The sequence below is a fragment of the Limanda limanda genome, chromosome 23, assembly GCF_963576545.1.
Source record: "Limanda limanda chromosome 23, fLimLim1.1, whole genome shotgun sequence".
NCBI lineage: Eukaryota > Metazoa > Chordata > Actinopteri > Pleuronectiformes > Pleuronectidae > Limanda > Limanda limanda.
The window spans coordinates 4,168,022-4,191,151 of NC_083658.1; the positions used below are offsets into that span (position 1 = coordinate 4,168,022).

General features: G+C 44.1%; 2 protein-coding genes across 5 annotated transcripts in view; one reads left to right on the forward strand and one right to left on the reverse strand.

Moving 5' to 3' along the window:
- Positions 1 to 3,360, reverse strand: part of LOC132996839 (R3H domain-containing protein 1-like) — a 38,400-nt gene extending 35,040 nt beyond the window's left edge. For all 4 annotated transcript variants that reach the window (XM_061067203.1, XM_061067201.1, XM_061067200.1 and 1 more), the window contains exon 1: positions 3,268 to 3,360. The gene's annotated coding sequence lies outside the window, so the exon portion shown is untranslated. The remainder of the gene's footprint in view (positions 1 to 3,267) is intronic.
- Positions 3,361 to 3,548: 188 nt separating this feature from the next.
- Positions 3,549 to 23,130, forward strand: part of zranb3 (zinc finger, RAN-binding domain containing 3) — a 67,451-nt gene continuing 47,869 nt past the window's right edge. The window contains exons 1-7 of the mRNA XM_061067107.1: positions 3,549 to 3,658; positions 4,941 to 5,136; positions 11,464 to 11,482; positions 11,746 to 11,924; positions 14,233 to 14,464; positions 18,287 to 18,372; positions 19,882 to 20,053. Of these exons, the coding sequence (XP_060923090.1) occupies positions 4,958 to 5,136; positions 11,464 to 11,482; positions 11,746 to 11,924; positions 14,233 to 14,464; positions 18,287 to 18,372; positions 19,882 to 20,053 (867 nt within the window). The 5' untranslated portion in view covers positions 3,549 to 3,658; positions 4,941 to 4,957. The remainder of the gene's footprint in view (positions 3,659 to 4,940; positions 5,137 to 11,463; positions 11,483 to 11,745; positions 11,925 to 14,232; positions 14,465 to 18,286; positions 18,373 to 19,881; positions 20,054 to 23,130) is intronic.

Genomic DNA, 23,130 nt, shown 5'->3' on the forward strand with positions numbered 1-23,130 from the left:
ATGTGAGGTCCATGCCCACTCTCTAGCAAAGTGGCTGGAAAGTGCAGGACCTACCTGCCCGGCAGCTCTGCCCTCCATCCCTTCTGCTACTCGACCGTTTAGTTTCCATTGTACAGGAGGCGCAATTGGCTGGAGAGGAGGCTGGAGTCGCCTCCCAGCTCGCTCCTCGGCAGCTGCCTGCTGCCTCTTGTACGCTCGCTCAACTGAGTGAGTGTGTAAGATGGGGAGAGGGGAGTGTAAAGGGAGAGGGGGAGTGGGTGTCACAGAGTGAGGAAGAGAGAGAGAGAGAGAGAGAGAGAGAGAGAGAGAGAGAGAGAGAGAGCGAGAGAGTGCTGCGCGAGCACAAGTCTACCTGCCACAAGCCATCAAGCCAGCCAGCCTTGGAGACAGCGCCAAATCAACAGCTGGCCCCTGTGTGATGTCAGAGCCCGAACAGCCAGTCACGGCAGCCGAGGCCGGCCGGCGCAACCGAGCGCTGACTGAACTAAAGTCCCCGGCTAAATGGGGCTCTTCATTAGCTACTCTGCTTTAGGATGGAGGCGGGGTGAGGAGGAGGAGGAGGAGGAGGAAAGGGCAGCCAGCGACATGGGATGGATAGAAGGAGAGAGAGATTGGGAGGAAGAGGAGGGTAAAACAAAAAAACAAAAAAACGGGAGGGTGGGCGCTAGAGCGGTGGGAGAGAAAAGGCAAAAGAAAAGGCTCAGAGGAAGCGAAAAAGAAAGCGAAGGAGAAAGAGAGGCGACCAGCAGCGAGGAGGAGAGGACAGGGGGACGGGAGCGACGTGTCCGCAGCCAGCTAGGTGCTCAAGGAGCAGGTGGAGAGACCATGGGGAAGCGCTGGCCGCTGAGAGGCCGAGCTGTTCACTGGGCTACCTTCCCATTAAAGCTGGCACCCTGCTTCTCACACAAGGCTACAGCTAATCCCACTGACTTAGAGAGAGAAACGCCACCTGAAATATGCCCATCACCGAAAACACAGAAGTGAAATACGGCGATGAACATCTCAAATAGGCTTATTGGTGGATTAAGACGAAAACACACAGACGAGGAGCGACGGCTTCTTCATGGTAAAACCACGCCCCTGATTCTCCTCCACATCATCCACACCTACCTTTAATGACTTTAGAGGATTTAACTGGGAAACAATAAGCGATTATCACCTCCTCTTGTCCTCGATTGGCCTGTTAATTTCATTAAAGATCGAGTGCTCGGTGTACTTGCGGAGGAGAGAGCCTGGATGAGAGTGATAATTGGGCTCTAAAAATAATCTACTCCGTGAAGCTTTCACCGCTGAGTGACTGACGGGCTGTCAAAGACATGGGAAGTCACACACAGGACCCGTGTGCAGCTGAAGTCTAGACTGCCGTAATGTGATTGTTTTTGTCCTTTCAGTCGCTCAGACTTTAACAGCAAACATAGTGGGCGGAAAAGTTCCTGCTGTCACTAAGCAACCGACACCCGGCTGCGACAACCGATCCGATCCAATCCTGCCTCATAATTGTACCATTCGTTATGCCAGGTCTCTGAAGAATTTATTATTGTGCTTCCTTAATCCCACGAAAAGGTCACCGATTGAACAAACAATTTATGGATAGGCGGATGAATTATTTAAGCGGCCCTGACCAAATATTATGGGAAAGAGAGATTTTCACCCCCCCTGGAAGGCGATGAATTATTTAGTCAGCGGGCCACATCTTTGGTGAAAGCTATTACACAGCCTCCTCAGCCTCCATATCTGATAATGTCATCAGCTCCAAATACGGCCCCAACCTGTGTAATGAATGTCAACAGAGTCGCGGCTGCAGTGGCCCGAGCGGCAGCGGGTGAAACAGTTCCGGCAAACAATTATTGGCATTTTATTTAAAGCCTTGGAGGAGACGTGCGGCTGGTCGGCGACCACCAGAGAGCCTCCGAGACGTGAGCCGACCACTTCGGAGGAGAAGCAGCTGCTGAAACCCATCACTCTCACATTAAGGAACTTCCAAATGACTGCAGCTCTCACAAATATCAATTGTGGTCACGGTGCTGCAATGAGGGCATGTTACAGTGCACACACACACACACACACAGAGAAGGAATAAAGAGCAGGATGGCTGGACAGCATCGTAGAGACGAACGCCATCGTCTCCCCTCGGCAGCCACTCTCCACCCACCAGGCTCCGCTGGTGCTTTGCTGGAAGACAATACCACTGTGGAGCTCGGTCTCCGTAGTAAGTTTACTCTTCCAGTCTCGGTCCGAGTGTGTGAGGCGAACGCTGTCAGTGCATGGGAATGACGGTGGGTGTGGATTTCAGGTTAACACGAAAACCAAAGTGAGCTGTTAGAGGAACGATCTCTGGGCTGTCACTGGCGTAAATGCTTTTATAACCTCTGACAGCAATCCAGTGGTATTGAAAGAGTGCAGGTGTCAATGTTTAAAACAAATATTCAGTCAAAAAAGGGTGATACAAATCAAATGATCCACAAAGACAGATTGCATCACATTCATTCCAAGTCAATTTCACAATTAATTTCCCTGCTATTGATCTTTAAATAATAGATTTGCCCTTATTTGGTCAATTCTTCTGCTTGGGTTCCCTTGAATAATACATGTGTTTGACTTTGGTGTGAGACGTGTTCTTAGAAGCCCGTTGTATTATCAGTCACAGAGGAAGAAGACGTGCAGACAGCCGATCGATGTTTGCTTTGCCTAATCCTGCAGAACAATTTAAATCAATCAGTCTCTCGTAGTTTTCGCTGGTCCACACCAGACTCCATTGTAAATTTGGCTATTTTTAACGTTTTCTCAACATCGACAACCCCCGGATCACACGCAACACGTCAATCTGACAGTTCATAGTCCGAACTAAAATTCGGCTGATGACAAACTTAGCCAAACAGCGCATTAATCCCATGACAGCTGTATGTATCGCGGTGGCTCCCAGTCCACCATGTCCACGCTACTGGTTGCCGCATATCGCTGGAGAGGAGCGGGCCTGGAAGACACTGAATCCCGCTGTGTCTTTAGCCGATTTATGGCTTTCATAGACATGCAGCAGAGATCGAAAATGGCCGCTTACAAAGTGGACACGGCGTCTGCTTTATTTCTGCCCAGGAGCGAGCCATCGCAGCGGGCTACGCTAGCGCAGGATCGGGGCTAAGCTAACCCGGATCCAGCGGCAGCGTAGCCCGGAGCTGTCACGGGTGTTTATCGCTAACGACCCCGTACCAGCACTGTGAACCCCCCGGGGCCGATGAGAGTTGGACGGGGTGTCTGCTGCTGTCTTACCGCTGTGGTTTGACACTCGGTGGTTGTCTCTACCGGGGGTGAAGGAGAGAAGCAGCGGGGCTGGCGTCCTGCGGGCTGGGGCGAGTGCGTCACCTCCTTCACGGTCCTCGGAGGAGGAGGGTGCTGGATGTGTGTCACCTCCTGTCCCTGCCGGGTCGTCTCTCCTACTCGCGGTGACAGTTCCGCCACGCAACGCACCGCACATCCCAGTTCAAAAATCACGCAAACACTTGATTCCTTTTAACGGGAAGTGGGTTCACATCAAACCGCAGATTGTGCGGGAGTTGCAGACACCGATTTGCCGCGACTGCCCGGTGATACAAACCGAGTGTACCTCGAGTTTGCCGCGAAACTTTTCAGTGCGGTGTTTACACTCTGCAGGCTAACCGGGGTAGGCTAACCTCACTGACCAAAAACTATATTATAATATATATATATACATCTGTACTTATGAGCAAAAAGCTGTTTCAAAGGTTTGTTATGTGACACGTGACTCGTCAGGGAGTCACATTGACTCGTTTCATCACAGCTCGACCCTGTGGCGTCACTTGTAAACACGCATTAGCATACGCAGCTAGCCTTCCAGTGTTTTTAATGGGGCTGACAGGTAGCTAGGTAGCAGCTAGCTAGCAAAGAGCAGGAAAGCGTTTCCGGTTTGAATATTAAACATGGTAGAGACAGTTTAAAGGGTCGTAAGAGCTGAGGTCATCATTTTGAACACGACTGGGACTTTTAATTATGTTTTCAGGTATATTTACTTCCTTGTTTTTGGTTGCTAGCTCTAGCTTTAGCTAACTACTTTAGTTTGTTTACACTTGAATCCCTGTGTGTAACAGTGGAAAAGCTTCTTGTAACTTATATTATATTGCAAATGCTTAATACATTAATACTTGTCCATAAATGTAGGATCAGTAAATTCCAGTTACGATATATACAACAAGATAACTTAATATTAATTGAGTGCACATCTATAATTAGCCCAATTATACACAAATACCTTACTATTACATGATATTAAACATAACCATTTAGGGCTGGGCAATATATACAAATAAGTTACTATTGCAATATAATTTTCATCAAGAGCAATACAATATAGGCCCAATATATATCGGAATAATGCTTGTGTACAGTTAGGAGGCTTAACATGGGATTTATCATCCTCAGATTTATAAAATGTTTCGCTGTTTATCATATGTTTGTCATTCTTTGCTCATAATGAAGAATTTAAAACCTCCACTCACAAGCACCAATTTTTACACTTAAAATAATCAATAATGTGACATTTATCGTGACAATTATCAACATCAACATTTTTAGGATTACTGTAAGCGTGCACTTCCTGACAGTGAGGATTCTGCAGGGTTGTTAGTGAACCAGGGGGGGGGGGCAACACGAAGCTGCTGTGACTGGAGGCGGCTGAGACAGGCAACTTTTACCATCCCATTTACAATTCTGACTTTCCCTGTCCACTTTGCTGCATCACCCAGCTTCTAATAATGGTACTCCTGTCAGTGCAAGTAGGCAACAGAGCAGTGCTACGTACCATTATAATGAAACATGTCTAAACCAGTACGGTAAAGAAATGTGCTCTTATATGTCAAATAGATGCTGAGGTTAATATTCAAGGTTTACAGTTGAACATAAAGATGTACTTTTTGTTTTTTTCCCAGCTTAAAATCTGAGCCCAATGAATGAGCAAGAAGCTGATGAGGACTTACTAATGGAAATGGATGGTCATGGCCCGAAGACCTCTCACTGTGACACAAGATGGTCACAGCAACTGTCAGGCCTTCCTCACAAGCTCCTGCAGCGCCTCATGTCATTCCAAAGAGAGGGCGTGGAGTTTGCCTTGTCGAGGAATGGACGGTAAGCAGCACGGCCGCTCAGTCGGTGACATCACAGCCTTGGTTATGTTTTTGCAATTTTGACTCTTAAGTTACATCTGACACTCAAAGATTGAAAATAAAGGTCAACTTGCATCTTGTTTGCCAAGTCAATGATGGCAAAGAGAAGACAAAGACTTGCAGATAAGTAGATGTGTTGTTCTTATTTGAGTGGCACCATTTGAGTGCAGTGAATCCCCCCCCCCCCTCTGGGTTTGCAACCTTACACTTCAACTCTGCAAAGTGTAAATATAGATTTATCGCTATGAAGATGCTTTTAACTCAGGCCTATTGTCGTAACATAGAAGAACATAAGCTTTACTCCTCATTCTTTACATTTTACTTTACATTGAAAAAATGTATTAGGCTTCAGGAAAACTCATAATGCAGCTTTATGGGAAACACTCAAAGTAATAATAACTTTATTCACAAAAAAATCCTGCAAGGCCACCTTCACCATCTACATAAAACACACTCTGTTTGCATTGCTTTACTAAATGACACTGAAGAGACAGGAAGCTCTTTAGTTCTGTTGGTCACTGATGGGTTAAGATGATGGAGATGTTCAGCTTGTGTCCACACTTACAGAAATTCATCTGCGCATCCCTCTCAAATCCGTAGCGTAACACATTCTCCTCTCTATTGCTGCCTCAGTGGGTGATTTAGTCTAATAGAAAGGCATTTTTATGTAGATAATTTGCCTAATGGAGCTTTAAAGTAGGCAGCCCTACCCACCTCCATAGCGCACTGGGAAAAATGTGATGTCCAGCCATGCTAAATGGCTCAAGAGGAAAGTAAAAAGTCCTGAGAGTGTGTGAATATATTCTAAAATCCAGAAGGTCAGATAGAGTCCGGTTTATATCTTCGAAAACAATTACCAGGCCAGTAGGAAGTTTCTGCGTTGCCCTTAGATCTGCAAGTGTTTGGCTGTGGTGAGCGTGAGCTGCAGGAATGCAGGGCCGGGACTAAACCATTTCCTCCTCCTCGTCCAGTCGATTCTCGTCCAGGGTTCTCGGTAAGGTCAGCACAGGGGGAGCCAATCTGAGCACCGCCGCTGTGATGCAGAGCGGCCATATTGATTCAGGAGCACTGGGAGGCAGTGCTTTGTTGCACGAGTGGGTCAGGAGTCAATTGTCTCTAGCTGCACCGAGGTGACAGCCACCTCAGTCAATTGGCTTCAGTTTGACAGTAAGAGCAGTGGCCGGCGTCGCTTCTCTCTGGAGAACCGGCAGAAGTGGTATTAGCACAAGGTAATATAGGTGGAGCAAGATCTGGAAGAATGAACACTGTCCGACGTGTCCAGCTTATTGAATTACAAATATACACACATGTAGAAAACAGCTTCATTCTGCATGTCTGTGACTCCATTGTCCATTTTTACCAGTAGATTTATGTAAAGATGCAGAATCAAATACCTCTGATCAGTTTAACAGGGACTTAAATAAAGCTTCTGTATTTCTCTATCTTACTTCTCTACTTGGTCTGTTTGTCTCTCACTTGCATGTGGTAATAGAAGCTCCACCTCTACAAACAGGTCAGGTTGGATGTGGTGGTCCTCACTCAAACTAAAGCTCTCACCCCAGAGGGTCTCCATAGATTTTAGCCACTTTTAGTCAAAAGTTCTCTTCCTTTAAAATAGGAGAAGAAAAAGCTGCTTCTCACACTTTCATTTCACAAAAAAATAAGTGTGGCAGATTTACTACTGGGAATTGATGGCAATTGTTTGAAACAATGGGTCCTTGGTATCAGTAAAAAAAGGTGGGCAGCTCCGTATTACCAGCTGACCGATGGCAAATTTTGCTGGCAGATTTGATCTATAAACATTATAAAATTAATGTTTGCTTCATGAGATTTTAAAAAATGACTTGACGTGACTTGATGAGGGTCTTTCATCTGCATTTAATACCATGTATTGGTAATCTACAAAAAAGACACGTGCATGTGAATTTACAGAATCTTTAGGCGAGAGACAAGCTTTAAAAGCTTGAAAACATTAAACCATTTCAGGAAACCTTCTCATCCACATTCGGGTTGCAACATTTTCTACAAGCATTAATGGGATATAATACAGCTGCTATGTTTTTATTCAACTGTAGCTCACATTTTAGACGATTTTTGTGAAAATGCAAAACACAACCCCTGATCCCCATCTCTCCCTGTGCACTCAGAGACAGACAGACAGCAAGGATGACTTTAGCTTAAACTGATTGTTATTGACAGTAATCTTGATCTGATCTGCACCCCGCTGTTCTTTATTTGCTCCTTCAGCAGCCTTGGAAAGAACATCAAACCAAAGCAGAAGCCGAATTATTTTACTGATACTCAACAGACTCGTTGCAAAGGCAATAACCTGAATAGACCTGAGTGCAGTGTAGTTTCACACATGTTGGATTTTGAGGAAGGAGTATACCAATTCTGCGAAATGTAGGATGACTACCTGAGGTGGAACTGGATGAGGCAGGCTGTCAGCCAAAGAAATAAATGTCAGAGCGCTTCATTATAGAATAACTCCTGAAAAGCACAGAACGTCACGGATGATGTTAGAGATCTAACAGTGTAGGAGGATCCGTGGGTGCATTTTCTCCTTTAATTCTCACCGTCATTGTGCTTTTTCACAACCGGAGACATCAAGCGTACCGAAGCAAAACATCAAATGTTGTTGCAATACTCACGGAGTCCGCCGCATCCGTCTGTGTAGGAGGGTAAGTGAGTTTTATGGCGTTAGACGAGGGATAATGTGGGACAGTTGTGTCACGGTATGATAATAAAAACCCATGAGATGTGATTGATAGTGTTGTTTGGAAAGTTGGGCAGAAGTTTGCATCGGATTGCTAAATAGCAGTAGTGGGATATAATAAAGTACATTTACTTTGTTAAGCACATTTTTATCTATTTATTTGTACTTTTACATAAACTGTTTGAGTACTTCCTTCACCACTGTTTGAATATACCCAGGGTACATAATGCAGTACTCTGAGGGGGACTATAAGTCCATCAATTAAGTGCTGTTGTAAACTTCGATTAAGATGTCGACTGCAGCTGGAAGCAGAGCATGTTCAGCCTGTTTTGACTCATCCAGAATATTTTTCTAAATGACCGCCCGTGCTTTGATTGAATATGGCCTGCTCTCCTGATGCGAGCAGCGATCGATACGCACACTCTGTTGTCTCTCCTTGTGACGGTCAAATTACTGAGAGAACTCTATCCCAGAGACGGAGCTTTTCCTCTGAACACACACACACACACACAAGTTCATGTATTTACACCACACTTGTACTCTCGCCTATGAGCCTATATCGATGACATCACCAGGGGTTGTTTTTTTCTTCTTCACGCTTTAGAAAGCTGCCTCCGAGGCCACAAAGGATGTTATGGATCTGTGTTCACACACTGAGAAGTGACTGAATTGATCTGATCCTCATGTGTGAAATCAGCGGAGAGCCCCTTTAATGTACACAAAAGGAGATTATGATTCTTGGAAGTGATTCACAAGAATACAACTAAATCACATCTTCATCATTGATCAAATTCTGACTATTGACCTTACTCTGAAGAGGACATTATTACGATTATGATGTTTATATGAGTTGCTAGTAAAATATTCCATTTATATTCCTGCATGGTCTGATAATGTGAGACATCAACATTAAATCCTGTTTTGTCTGGTCCATGTCCTATCAGCTAACATGGAGGGACCTGTACTGCAGCCAGCCAGCAGGTGGCGATCAACACGCCTTGGCAGTAGTTTGGCTTCGCAGTCATGTCATACATATTTATTTACAGTCTACGTGTAGAGTCGGACTTAAATGTTGTTTTTGTTTTGCTCAGGAATTAAATTGGTCATTTGTATGATGAACATATAATTTAATGGGTAATTTGCTATCTAATGAGGTTATGTATATTTTTGCAAATGTCTCCAATTTAGACGGTTGGAAATGCAGATTATTTAAATGTCACTCTGTGGTTGGAAAAAGGTGGTTAAAAACATTCAAGATTAAAAAACAGCTGGTGTGTGTGTTTGTGTGTAACAATTGTATGTCATCTACAAAACCGTTTTTTTTAAGCACCACTGGAAGAAACAGGGATAAAAGAGCTTTTAGATGAAGAGTGCAGAAGAGTGGGCTGAAGTTGGGGGTCTTCGATTGTCCCATATAGCTTTTCCTTTTAAAGTCCTACACGCTATTCAAACATGCATTCATCTTCCATCTTCCACCAGCACGAAAAAAACCACCTGCCAAAACCTTTCCTGCTAAAGGCTACTTTGATTTGATTTTAAGAACATTCACACCACACAGCAAACCTGCACCCTGAACCCGGCGCTGGGTGCGAGTGAGCTCAGTGAGTCCGAGCCGAGTGCAGGGGAGCATCCTCCGAGTCAGCCTTCCGTGCAGCGTCCAACCTCTGAGCCGTTTCCCCGCTGACCACGGTGCACCGGAGGTCCGGTCCTCCGAAGAGAACCGGAGCCGGGCTGGAAGATTGGGGTTAGACACGGGGCCACACAACACATCACTGTGCAGAGGTCGAAGCCATCAATTCATCGTATAGCCAGCTCTGGCGGTGGGGGTGTGTGGGTGGGTGGGGGTGGGGGAGCCCATTTTCCTGACACTTTGGGGCTTGTGGGTTTCAGAGATAACATTAAAAAGATGCGTTTGACAGGGACCGTGCCGTCGTCAGGCAACAGCACCGCAGCATCCTCGCAGTCCCAAACCGTCAAGACGACGCTCAGGTTATTTAAAGGAGGATGATTAATGTGTTGAGAAATGGCAAGCACCTGCCCCAGCCGCACTCCCTCCCTAGTTTGCGGGTGTGTGTATAAATGTGCGCACACACACACACACACACACACACACACACACACACACACACACGCACATGCACCTGCACATATATAAGTTTAAATATGTGGACCTCCTTTTGTTCACGTGCCTGTGCATTCATTGTGTATTTTTTTTGCATGTATTTTTCCTTTGTGTGCATCTTTCACACACATAAGACCCATTTGAGTGTGGCGCGTGTGTGTGTGTGTGTGTGTGTGTGTGTGTGCGTGCGTGCACACATTGCGCTGACTGGGCCGGTGTGCTGGCAATTAGAAAAACCACCAGTGGCAAGGTGCACATTAATCATGTTCCTCAGCTGAAAGAGAGAAATGGGGCGGAGATGGGGGGAGGAGGTGGAGGAGGAGGAGAAAGAATAATGAGAGAGTGTGTCTGAGGTATTCAGAGCCGCTCTGTTGCACTATTTGCTCTGACACGATGTTGGAAGCGTTTGTGAATAAGCAACGGCAATGACAATGGGCCCAAACCCAGTGGGCAGAGAGAACCAGAGGTTGATCTATTTGCACTTTTTCCACGGGGACGATTCCAGCGGAGGCCATGTGTCCAGCTCTCATTGTTCCTTATAATGTGCTTTCTAAAGGGAAGTAGCTTGATGTTCTGTGGCGGCACAAACATCACATCAGAGCCCGAGGTGAACTGATGCTGTTGTGCTCGTTTGAGGTTCAATCGCAGGTTAATCTCACCCTCTTCAAAATATGAAAGTGAAGATGTAAAAGGATAATCAGGATTAGCAGGGGTAGTTTGCAGATTACATTTCTGTCGACTCACTAATCGATTAATTGTTAATTGCGCTAAAAAAACTCTGTCGCTTGTCCTGCACCTGCACCTCTCACTTGTGTGTGGCAGCTTGTCATGTCCTAAATTTAGATCATCAAAAGAATAGATCAGTTTTTCTGTATCATTTTAATGTTATTATCGTTTTACGTCGGGATTTAAACTGCGATTAGATGTTGCTCTGCACGAGCCACCACGTTACTTTCTTTCCCAGGTAACTGGATGAACCCGAGCACAGGGATCGCTCTCTGCAAAGTCTCTCCGAGGACTCTCAGCTACATCACAATCTGAAATATTCATTAGGAACAACAGCATTAATATTAAATAGCAGCAACAGTTCTCAAACTCAAACAAAGTGCCAGTGCATCTTTAACTCACAAGTGAGAGACTTGAAATTTGTCCAAGAGTTTAGGTGAAGGTGTCTCACAACTTTTCACTGTGGCCCGGAAGGTTTGAGAGGTCGGGATGTGACAGGACAGTTTCTGGTATGAATCCTCGGACGAGCTGGGAATGAGTATCAGAATAAATGCCCCCCCCCCCTTGAGCAAAGCCCTCCTGCTGCAGGGGGCTTCTGTCCTTTAAAACTTTCAACTATGAACTCTGTCTTTTTATAGCAACTAGGATTTGTCTGGCCTACAAAGTAATTTCCTCGTCTCAGCAACCATCTGATAAAGTTTCCTCTGTTTCCTTTTGTTTTACAGATGTATGATTGCTGATGAGGTAAGCACACACAATGCTGGCTCAGGAAATCTGCCCCCCCCCCCCCCCCCAAAAAGAAAACTTACCTGAGACTTCGCTGCATGCCTTCCAAATTAATTTGTCAGCCCTGTGCAGCACTCCCACGTGCCTAATCAGTTTTGACACAAGAATCATTCTGAGACCATATTACTCTTGGGCCGGGCATCAGCTCGGCCGTCATATGCAATTTATCGCAGCGTTTGTTTTTCTCTCCCCTTCGCCGTGTGTTGATTTGCTCGGTCCAGATGGGTCTTGGGAAGACGGTGCAGGCCATCGCGGTGGCATGCGCCTTCCGGCAGGAGTGGCCTCTCCTCGTGGTGGTGCCCTCTTCCATGAAATACCCCTGGATCGAGGAGCTGGAGCGGTGGATCCCCGAGCTGCAGCCTGGAGACATTAACCTGGTGGAGAACAAGAGCCACACCATGTAGGTCATCCGGCCGCACCACCAACACCTGCGCCAGGCCACACGTGAGATGATGTGAAGTTGACTCGTGCATAAAAACAAGTTGCTTAGATAAATCATTAGTTTTAAATATTGAACAAGAGCTGAATGCTGTAACTTTTTCCACAATTTGATTTTAAGTCCACGTCAAGATTGCTGTGTTCGTATCTGGGATATTTTAGCTTGATTTCTGGATAGTGGGAGAAGGAAGAGTCCAGTCTATGATTTAAACCTCGAAGTAACATCTTTATTTTGCTTGTTTTGTCCAATCATCAGCCCAAAACCCCAGATATTGAATTTACTATCATGCATGACAAAGAAACCCAGCACATTTGACTGTGAATTTTTAATTCTTCAGAAAATGCCAAAACAATTAGTCGTTATTTATTTTAAAATCATTCAGGGAGAAAAACGATGCATTTATCGAGCAGATAAGGAGGCATTCTGCACATTCAGACCCAGAGCCTCTGTGGGAGTGCATACCAGGTCTCTTTAGGGCTCATAAATGTGTGTGGGATATCAATGCAAAGTACATAATCCACAGGATTATGTTCATCGTACATAGGATTATCTAAGTGAAAGGCTGCAGCCATTATTTGAACTAGAGGGGAGGTTGTCCTCGACAAGGAGTGTGGCAGCGTTTGATGTCAGCACCTCTCCTGCTCTCTGCCTCTACTCATTCGAGTGCTAATGATTTACCTAAAGAGATGCTATTAAGAGCCTGAACGTTCTTGGCCACTCGGTGTGAGAGTGAAGCCGTGTGACAGACAGAAAAGTTGTGGCTGGCAAATTAATCTAAAAATGTCCCACGGTGTCAGGAGCCAGCAGAGGCCGACGTGTGACAGACCTGACAAGCAAATCATGTCAAGGCGTCCACTGCAATATTGAAAACGAGCTGAAACTTTATTTTTTTTCCAATGCAGGAAGTGGGAAACTGCTGTCGTAGAGAATTGAGACTCATTTTCTCAGCTGGTTATATTGGTTCAGGTTTGCAGTGTCGAGTGTGAGCCTTGAAAACAGCCACTTTCATTATCTCCTCAACTTTCCCCTAGTTCCCTTAGTTTTTTTATTTTTGAATGAAACAAACTTTCTGTATTTGTGGCATGGAGAGAGAGAGAGAGAGAGAGAGAATGGGGGGTTAAAAAAAACCTTCCCACCTCACATCACAGATGGGGTGCAAAGAGGTTGTGAAAGCCTTCTGGGAAAAAACGTGTCCTTGAACTGGATGTGTTAATGACTGAACAAGGAGGCAAGAAAAAAATTATGCAGCACCTCCTCCCTGTATTTTGATTCACTTGTTCTTATGTAGAACAGGAAAAGGCACCTGAGGTTTATTTCAGCTCGGAAACGTGTGTGTGTCCGTGTGTGTTTGTGTGTGTGTGTGGTTGTGTGTGTGTGTGTGTGGCGAAGGTGAAGAATTTGAGCTTGACAGATGCTGGAAACGTTTTTTGATTTCTCAGAGATGCTTATTGAGTTTCATGCAGCTGAATGTCGCTTCTGTGTTTGTTTGTTTATCCGTGAATATGCTGGTGTGTGTGTGTGTGTGTGTGTGTGTGTGTGTGTGTGTGTGTGTGTGTGTGTGTGTGTGTGTGTGTGTGTGTGTGTGTGTGTGTGTGTGTGTGTGTGTGTGTGTGTGTGTGTGTGTGTGTGTGTGTGTGTGTGTGTTAGCTCGGCGCACAGCCTGGATGATATAGAAATTGCAGCACAGCCCAGGAATGGATTTCTTAAGTGCTCCAGAAGAGCAGATTTATGAAAAAGCTGCAGTTGCAGTCGGTACTGTGTCCACATCTGTGTGTCTTCCTCGGTCTGCCTTCACATTCATCACGTCCACACGTCCATTTTCAAAAGTCTGCTGTACTTTGCCTTAATGGCTTTGTTGCCAAGTCAGTGAACACCAGAACATCTGAGCCGATTTTGAGTATATATGTGTTTAACTATAGATACATATATGTCAATAGGGGTACTCCGGCTCGTTTCAGCTCCTTAAATGTGAATATTACCACTTGTAATACTTGAATTGTTGTAGACTTAACATATTAGGGGGTTTGTTATACTGGTCAAATAAAACAAGCTATTCCAAAACGTCATCTTGGGCCCTGGGAAATTTTTATGATTAATCAATTATTGATTATCTGACATGTTATTGAGCAAATGATTAATTGATAAATTGAGCCTTAGCTCCTGATAAGCAACAAGTAAAAACACATAAAGCAATGTTAACTTGCCATCCTTGTGTTGATCTGTGTGTGTGTGTGTGTGTGTGTGTGTGTTTGTGTGTGTGTCCCTCCAGGGGTTTCAGCAGCAGCAAGGTGACAGTGTTGGGTTATGGGCTGCTCACCACAGACTCGCGCCCCCTGGTGGAGGCTCTGACCAGGCAGCAGTTTGCCGTGGTCGTGGTGGACGAGTCGCATTACCTCAAGTCTCGGAATGCGGCGCGCACGAAGATTCTGGTTCCGTTCATCCAGAGAGCCAAGCGGGCCATCCTGCTCACCGGGACCCCGGCCCTGGGTCGACCCGAGGAGGTAATAACACTGGACCAAATGGAAAGAGAACAGACGTTTAACAGGGGAAAGGGTAGTTGTTTTCTTTTCAGACTGCAGAGACCTAACAGATCCCAAATTATTTTAAGCCCCACTTTGGATTTTTTCATGAAAAATTATAGATGTTCTGTAGCTAATGAGGAAAAAAACGACACTCCAGATTCCAGTATTACATCCTTGTGAGCCCGAACTCAGGAAGACAGATTAGTCGGCTGACTCAGGGCTCAGCTCCTGCTCTTAACAAAGGTGTTTCACTCCACGGTGCAGGTTGATCGCCATGGTAACTTGCTCCCGAGCAGGTAATACTCGGATCCAACATTCAAAAAGCCAATTAACTCTCTCTGGCATCACTTATCCTCAAGGATCCCGTGGACTTATTTCAATAACCTTTGTTGCAAAAACTTCATTTACAAAGCCCGATATGAACAGACACTGCACTGCAATAAATGAGACGAGTAATAAAAAGAAGCACACGGGGGAAAACTATTGAATTTAGAGACAATAAGAAGGGCTGTTCACAGGACAACGGTGTGTGGAGGAGCACCGGAGCCGTCCCCCTTCCCCATAATGATTTATTATATCATTTTTATATATGTTATATTGAGGATGTAGATTGCGGGCGTATTCCATCACTGCAGCTGCAGGGGATGAAGTGGACTTTGTGAATAGAAAATCTTTTCAGGCTCTCGATGTGAAGACACAATACAGCATCAATAACCAGTGCTCTATGACCACTGTGTCCTAATGACGGGGCACAGATGCAGCTTTGTGCTTTGGCATTTACGCTCAAGTCATCCACTGCAGCATCAGGAGCAGAGCTACTTCTGGCTTTTACTATGTTTTTCCGTTGCTTGAATCATCATGATGATAATCTGCTAAATAATTAAGGGTTATACGTCGATGTATTTATTGTGTTTACAGAACCAAATATACGGTTGATCTGCAAAACAATCTTTTATTTTCTTTCCAATTCCGACTACTGATTGTTTTCAGAAAATTGGAACATATGCAAAACATCCTGTTTATGAATAGCTCTGCTCTCCGGTAAACAAACACACACACACACACGCACGCACGCACACACACACACACACACACACACACGCACACACACACACACACACACACACACACACACACACACACACAGCCTCGTAATTATTCATAACCTGCGATGTAGCTTTTCTATGACTCTGTAACTGTTGCACATTGAATATTATAAAACTTTACTTCTACACAAATTCCCAAGTCGAGAAAAGATGCATAAAATAATCATTCAGACAATAATAGCAGCTCAGGCCCCCCCCCAAAAAACATTGAATCAAATCTTTAGTATTTTTTTCTACAAGATCAATATTTATGATAAATAAGCAATAATCAAAGCTAAAGTTCCAAAAACCCTCTTTGGGTTATGTTTCCAATTTTTTTTTCCAAAAAGTAACTAATAGGACTGTTTGACAAATGTTGATATTTTCTTTTAAATTGGCCACGTCCACTGGTGGCCAGATTCAGTGGACGTCATAAATCCAGCCTCTTCCTTATTAGTAGAAGGAACATGGACCAGATCGGACTCTGCCTCCAAATGTTCAACGTGTCAGTGTTTGTTTCTCGGATATTTTGGCTTTATTTCTGGTCAGTGGGAGGAAGTGGGGACGCGTCATCCATCTTTATATACGGTCTATTGTGTGAACACAAAGGCCACACTGTCTACTCAGCTGTCGTCCTCTGACCTGCTGTAGTTTCATAACCAAAAAAAATTGTCCGTGTTTTATATACCTTTATTTATTTGTGACCAGCACCACATATAGATTTTCTATTTTCTTGCTATTTAAAAAGAGTAAAATCCTTTTTCCACTCAGCGTCAACTTGCCCTGCTCCTTCTCTGAGTCTTACACACACACACACACACACACACAAACACACACAAACACACACTGACAATAAACCCATCTTTCATCGTCACTCTGACTACAAACAACATCACATTTGGTCTTGTATGAACAGCAGCGATGCAGCTTCGTGTTTATTTGCATACAGAGCGGCGAAGTGAGATCCGATCGCAAATGGTCACCGGAGACGCATTCTAATGATTCTATTGACAGGTGGTGTGAATACGTACTTAGAGCTGTCTGCTTTTGATCAGATCAACGTGAAAATATATAATATCACCATAGTTATTCTTCAAGAACGACACTTAACATTAGAATTAGAAATTGGCATTAAAACCTGTTTTAAAAAGGGATTTAATCATAGGTCACGCTCTGGTATGCATACGATCAGGATCTTAGCAAGTAGTGTTTAAGTGTGAGATCAGGAAGAACAGTAATATGTTTTCATCAAATATTAAAATCAATTCTTATACTGACCGGGAGTTCCTGTAGAATCACAAGCGCTGGCGTGAAGTATTTCAGTCTTCCAGATTCTGCCCCTGTTGTGTAAAGGTACGACAACGTTTCAGGATTAACATCACAGGTTTTGTGTTGACTGTGTTTAAGTGTCTGTGTGACACACGACTCAGATCTCACTGTCATCTCGCTGCTGTGAGCAAAACTTAATTATTGCCGAGACCCGATCATGATAATTAACTGATGAAATTCAGGCGGCTAATTAATTCCAAAATGAAGTGAGGTTCGTACTTGTAAGAAATCTTTAGAAGGTGTGTCGTCGGGAAAGAGTGTGTGTGTGTGTGTGTGTGTTCCTGAGTGTGCGGAGATGTGTGTGTGAGACATGCCATCTTGTCTTCGCCTGCCTGCAGTGGTGAGGGTTAGTTTTCTCGATATCTCTCTCCCCGTCTCTGCCACTAGAATCTGAAACTGAATATAACATTTTATCATCCGCAGCACAAACCTGATAAGACCTGTCCCTGCCTCTGTGCCAGTCTCCTCATTGCCATCATTACTCACTGTGGCTCTGACATCGAGTTAGCACACAGCTCAGGGCATGGTGCACTGTTCATGATGTGCCCTCATTCCACCCACCTATTATATCAACAGTGTGAGGGGTGAAAATGCAAAGCTCCTGTTGAACAAGTGATGAATTTAGAATAGCGCTCTCACTGTGGCGGTTTATTCAGATCGCCCCGCTGATGATTACCTGTCGTTACTCCAGAAATTGCTGCAAATACTCAAAATTGAAACGGATCCTTGGAGCTTTGTCGCGGTGCACGTGATGTGAGAAAAGACACATCTGTCCCCTGACGACAGAAACCAGCAGCTCATAATTTATCAGTATTTCTAAATTAAGTCCCGAAAAAATGATCTTGTGATGACGCACAATTTTTTTTTTCCGTGTCAGCAGCGACTTAGCAGCACAGCGTTGATATTTGATCCAATTTCATTTCCCTCTCAGATCCGTATCTGCCGCACCACGGGTTGACCTGGTTAATTGGCGCTGACACAAATTACCACCCAGCCCTTCTACCCGGGACTGGTAAACTAGGCGAAGGGCGACAGGACCTTGAATAGATTGCGCACAAGATTTCCTCGGTGACAGTAGACTAATCGTGAGCGCTGGTAAGGTCTGTGTTTCAAGCCCAAAAAAAGGTTTTGAGCGATGGTGTGCTCTCACCTTTCACAAGTTGAAAAGTTGGGAGGTAAAAACAGTCTCCATGATTTACTGCTAACTCTTCCAGTTTTGTCAAGGAGTTGTTTTTCAAATGTATATGATGTTATAGAAAAACTGCTTTCTTTTAAAGGGTCATTTCCTGGTACTGCGACCAGGGCGGTTGACCTGATATCACCATGACGATGTGAGCTACGTGGGGTGAAAAGCTCAGATCTATTTTCTGTGTGTGTATTTCCGCAGCTGTTCATGCAGATCGAGGCCCTCTATCCGAAGAGCTTTGGGACCTGGACCGACTTCGCCAAGAAATTCTGCAACGCCCGTTACAGGTGAACTTTCAGCACAGACCCAGAGAAAAACTCACACCTCACACAAACGTATAACCTTATATCTTCCAACTGACACACATTTCATTTAAATTTTGTTTATTCTATAATCCACACAATGATATAAATGATATTTTTCTATCAGTAGTGAACCAATTGTTTCACATTTTGGGAAATAATACACAAAACTCAGAGTAAAACAATGTTGTGGTTTACCAGGGAGGTAAAGTACCAGACTTTGCTCAACAAAGAATTAACGAATCACTTAATCCCTTATAGAACCACATCTTTTTAGTTTTTGCACAAATTAAACAAAATAAGATTTTACTCTCCCCCTCTTTTTTCAGTCTTTATGCTAAGCTCAGATAGCCATTTTATATCTCCAGCTCATGTGGAACTGACATGAAAGTGCTATCAATCTTCCTCATTAACTTAAATATATTTTCAAACTCATTTTCTCCAAGTGTAATACCTCATTTTGGTCCTTACTTGGTGAAATTAGCCGAGTTTCATTAAACCTCACCTACCATTTCATTCTCAGTCTTTTTTAAAAGTGAGCATTGGGGTAAGACGGCCTCTACCTGAGCCTGGAGTGGCGGAGCTGCTGAGCAGGTTTGTTGTCGGAGCCAGGCGGCAACCGAAGCCAAGCTTTAAATGCCAGTTGGCTGCTGGTTGCCAGCGACGATCAGATACATGTGTGAACAAACACATCAAATACATTGTTTTGGATGTCCATCAAAGTCAGCGGCTCGGTTGGGGATGGGCCCGACGCCATTAATGATAACAGTTTGTATATAATGGCACATAGTGTGGCTGGGGAATACCGTTCTGAGCCACACACACACAGACACACACACACAAACACACACACACACACGGATCCATACAACAGAGGAATCACAAGGCGGTTCCATAACGTGTTCCTATTGCCTTCCCTTCCTAATAGTGAAGTCCAGGAGTCAGCTGCACAGGTCCTGGTTCAAATTCTCACAACCAGGCATATATGTTGTTTTCGAAGAAGTGAGTCGGTTCTCTCTTCCTTCAGCAACTTCAAGTTTGAAAATCGAAGTGTGAAACAGTGAATTCTGGCAATGCCTTGTTAACTTTGTCCACACTTCCAGCCAATATGGCAGATAACCAGCCTTTGTATTGAGGGCCAGTACTATTCTAAAAACCCATTTGGCGGATAAATTGTGAAAGTTGCTGGTGAGTTTTGGGATGAACCTGCTGCTGTGGCCATTAGACAAAATAGTTTCCATTCTTCAAATTGCCCTTAAGCAAAAAGCTGATCCCCGGACTGCTCCAGCAGAGCTGCTCAGCGCTTAACAGTGGAAGGCTGTTGTGCTACTGGGCAGCTCCCAGGTGGGAATGTTTATATGTGTTTAACTATTCCTTCAGGCCAGTGCTGTAAATAAGTATCTTTTCTTAGGAAGTTTGACTCTGTGAGAAACGTGTCTCTGAAAAAAATAGAAATACAAATGCAGGCTTCAGCTCCCGTTCCGTGTCTCCCAGGTACTTTGGGTCTCGCAGACAGTGGGACTGTCGCGGTGCGTCCAACCTGGAGGAGCTGCACCAGCGGCTGAGTCAGATCATGATCCGTCGTCTCAAGGCGGAGGTGCTCACTCAGCTGCCCCCCAAAATCCGACAGCGTATCCCCTTCGACCTGCCCAAGGAGGCTGCAAAGGTACCTTTCTGATCGGGGGGATTTTATCTGCACAGACATTTTGTTTGTTTTACCCGTTCATTTATGCTTCGAAACATTCATACATGGCCACAAGGATAACTTCAAAATGACCAATCTACTGTGACATCCTGATGAATTATGAAGATACAGCTTCATGCTGATTGCCAAAATGAAATTCTGTGGAGTCCTCAGCACACGGGGAGTGATTCATTGAACTTTCCCCCACAAATCACACTGATATTTGCTCATTTGTTGTTGTTTGCCTCAGCTAATTTTCATTTAAATTAATGGTTTTTATTCTTGTATCAATCAAAACCACCAAATATCGGGCTTCATGCAAAAAACACTTGCACAAACTATTTAATTCTTAAGTGGCACATAGCAACGATTTAGAAAACTTGTCACATTCATCAACTATGAGTCGTGCACAGACCTTGTCTGCTCTTCTGAGTGGGAAAAAAACTCATGTTTTGATTTTAAATGAATCTTCATGCTTCAGTCTGAGTTTAAATGTGATTTAATTTATAGTTCCTCTACAAATTGATTAATCACGCTATAATTATTATATTTGTTAAGGCTGTTTTGTAATATTAATTTTGAATCTGGAAAGTAAATATCAAACAACTAATTGAATTAAAAAGTACAATGTCTATCACTGAATTTATATTTTAAATCTATTAGCAAGTTTCTCCATGGTAACTTTTACATTTCAGTAGTTGTAGACAATTCTGTTTCTTCAATAATACATATGTCTCTTAGGGGAAACATAACTGATTCATTATGATAACTGACAAAGTAATATCACTGTGTAACCACTAACCACTTTTGAAAACTAACACTTTGGTAGCACTAAAATGGCACTTACTTATAGCACTCTGTAGTTTTGCTTTATTTCGAAGAAATTTTACTGTCTTGATTCTTGTTGTTCTTGGTTTGTACCCTCAGGGTTGAATGCACTTATTGTAAGTCGCTTTGGATAAAAGCGTCAGCTAAATGAAATGTAATGTAATGTAATGTAATGTTTCCATTTCCTCGACTGTATTCACATTTTATAGTTGTTTCCATGACTGATACTGTTAAAATTTGTTATGTTTCTATCTGGTTTTTGACACCGGACCCGAATCTCCACCCGGTTAAATCCTCCTTTCCTCCGGTTACATTGTTTCTTATCAAACTTTCACAAGAACAGAACATTCTCATATGGACACAGTGAATCTGAGATGTAGAAAAATAGCAAGAAAACGTGATTTCTGACATTTACTAGAATAAACAATTTACAATTATATTTAGTTACAATTAATCATCTTTTGTCTTTTTCTTTTGGCATCTCAGGCTTGATAAGAACTGGATGTTTTCTGTTTACTCATCCATTCACTGTGTCCAGTGTAGAAAACTGTCTATTGCAGCGTCAAGATTAAATAACTCCCCATTAGCCCAAAGTAAGATGCATTGAGATCCCTCTCACTGTGTTCTCCTTCCACCATCTATTCCTGGATCTATTTGGAGATGGTGGAATGTCATGTTTGGTGTGTAGGTGTTTCGCTTCACTTTTAGCCTCACCCAAAGTTATGGTTGCGGTTTCTGCCTCCCACGCCGTGCTGGATGCGTGGGAATTTACACGTGAATGCTAATGCGGCTCTGACCTGGCCTTCGCGCCTGTCGCTCTCCGCACCGGCTCACTGGTGTCGAGGCTACGAAGGGTTAGATTCCCCGCTGTGCGCGAGAATACGCCGAAGCATCCACAAAAAAAAAAGCCTTTATTATATTTTGTATCATATCAGCAGGAGTGGAAAAACACTGGAGGAGCTCTTTCAGCAGTAATTATGCACCGAGCCTCCGTTCCAAGAATGACACCATAACAAGGAAGTTTCTCAGGAAAGTGATGATGCAGGAGTTTACCCAAGTCTCCCTAAATGTTAAGTGACGCTTTAATTGGGGCTAAATATGGTCAGTGTTTCTACATTGTGGCGCCAATTAGGCCAGCGAACGTACGTGTAGAACTGGGGGAAAAGTTCACGTCGTGTCACGTAGCTCTCGCTTTACTCTCTTATCTCGAGCCGGCTGAAACAGCTGCGTCTGTTCGCGATCTCCTCCGAGGACTGAGCTTAGAGATCATTTGTCTTCTCTTGAAAACAAAAAAAAAAACACCACAGAAGCCGTTCTGCTTTGCCGTTCACGTTTTGCATGCATGCATGTTTTTGTCACAGCGACAATGGAAGTGGTTTGAAGAGATGAGAAAGGACGCTGTGAAGTGGTCAGTCACCCAAATCTGCAACCAGGAAAATAGGAACAATAGACATGATAAAATACAGAGTGGACCTTATTTTCCTGACGGTATCTCCCACGTACCAGCACCCCTCACCAGTTCATTCCTCCTATCTCATTTTACTCCCTAATGATGGCTTTTATCATCCGCAGCCAGACACTTTTTATGTCCCTCCTGCCCTTTACTTCCTCAGCCCTGGCCTTTTGTCAGCGTTACTCTGGTGAATATCATCGGGGGTGGAGTGTTTAGCCACTCGTGTTATTTTTTCGTATTATTATTATTTTTTCCCCGGCACATTACGAAGAAATTCTCGGATGTAAACTTTTTAATTAAGATAAAAAAAACCACGGCGAGACAGTCTGAGCTGCGTTTGTGGAGGTGCTGCTTAGTGAAACATCTGAGGGAAGGCATAAAGGAAACGCAGCTTTTATGCTCCTTCGATATGATAATATTTATTCATTCCAGCGTCCTTGACTTTGACGAGGTTTGAATCCACTGAAATGCTAATTATCACAATAAATGGTGCAGTGCTTCCACATCTCACCGCAGTCGTTTCACGGGTGCAGCGTAGAACACAGGGAAAGATGCGGCGTAGTGAAACCTGCCTCGGTTACATGTGTGTGCGCTTGAATTAATAAGACTTCTCTCCTTTTCTCACACGTTTTATTTCCTCCCCTCCGACCTCAGTCACACACCCACCACGATGTGCATGTACTGTATGTGCGTCCTCACACGCCGCTGCCTCCTTTCTTCTCTTCGCCATATGGTTCACAGTTCTCCGGCGTTTGATTCGCGGCGCTTTAAGACGGCG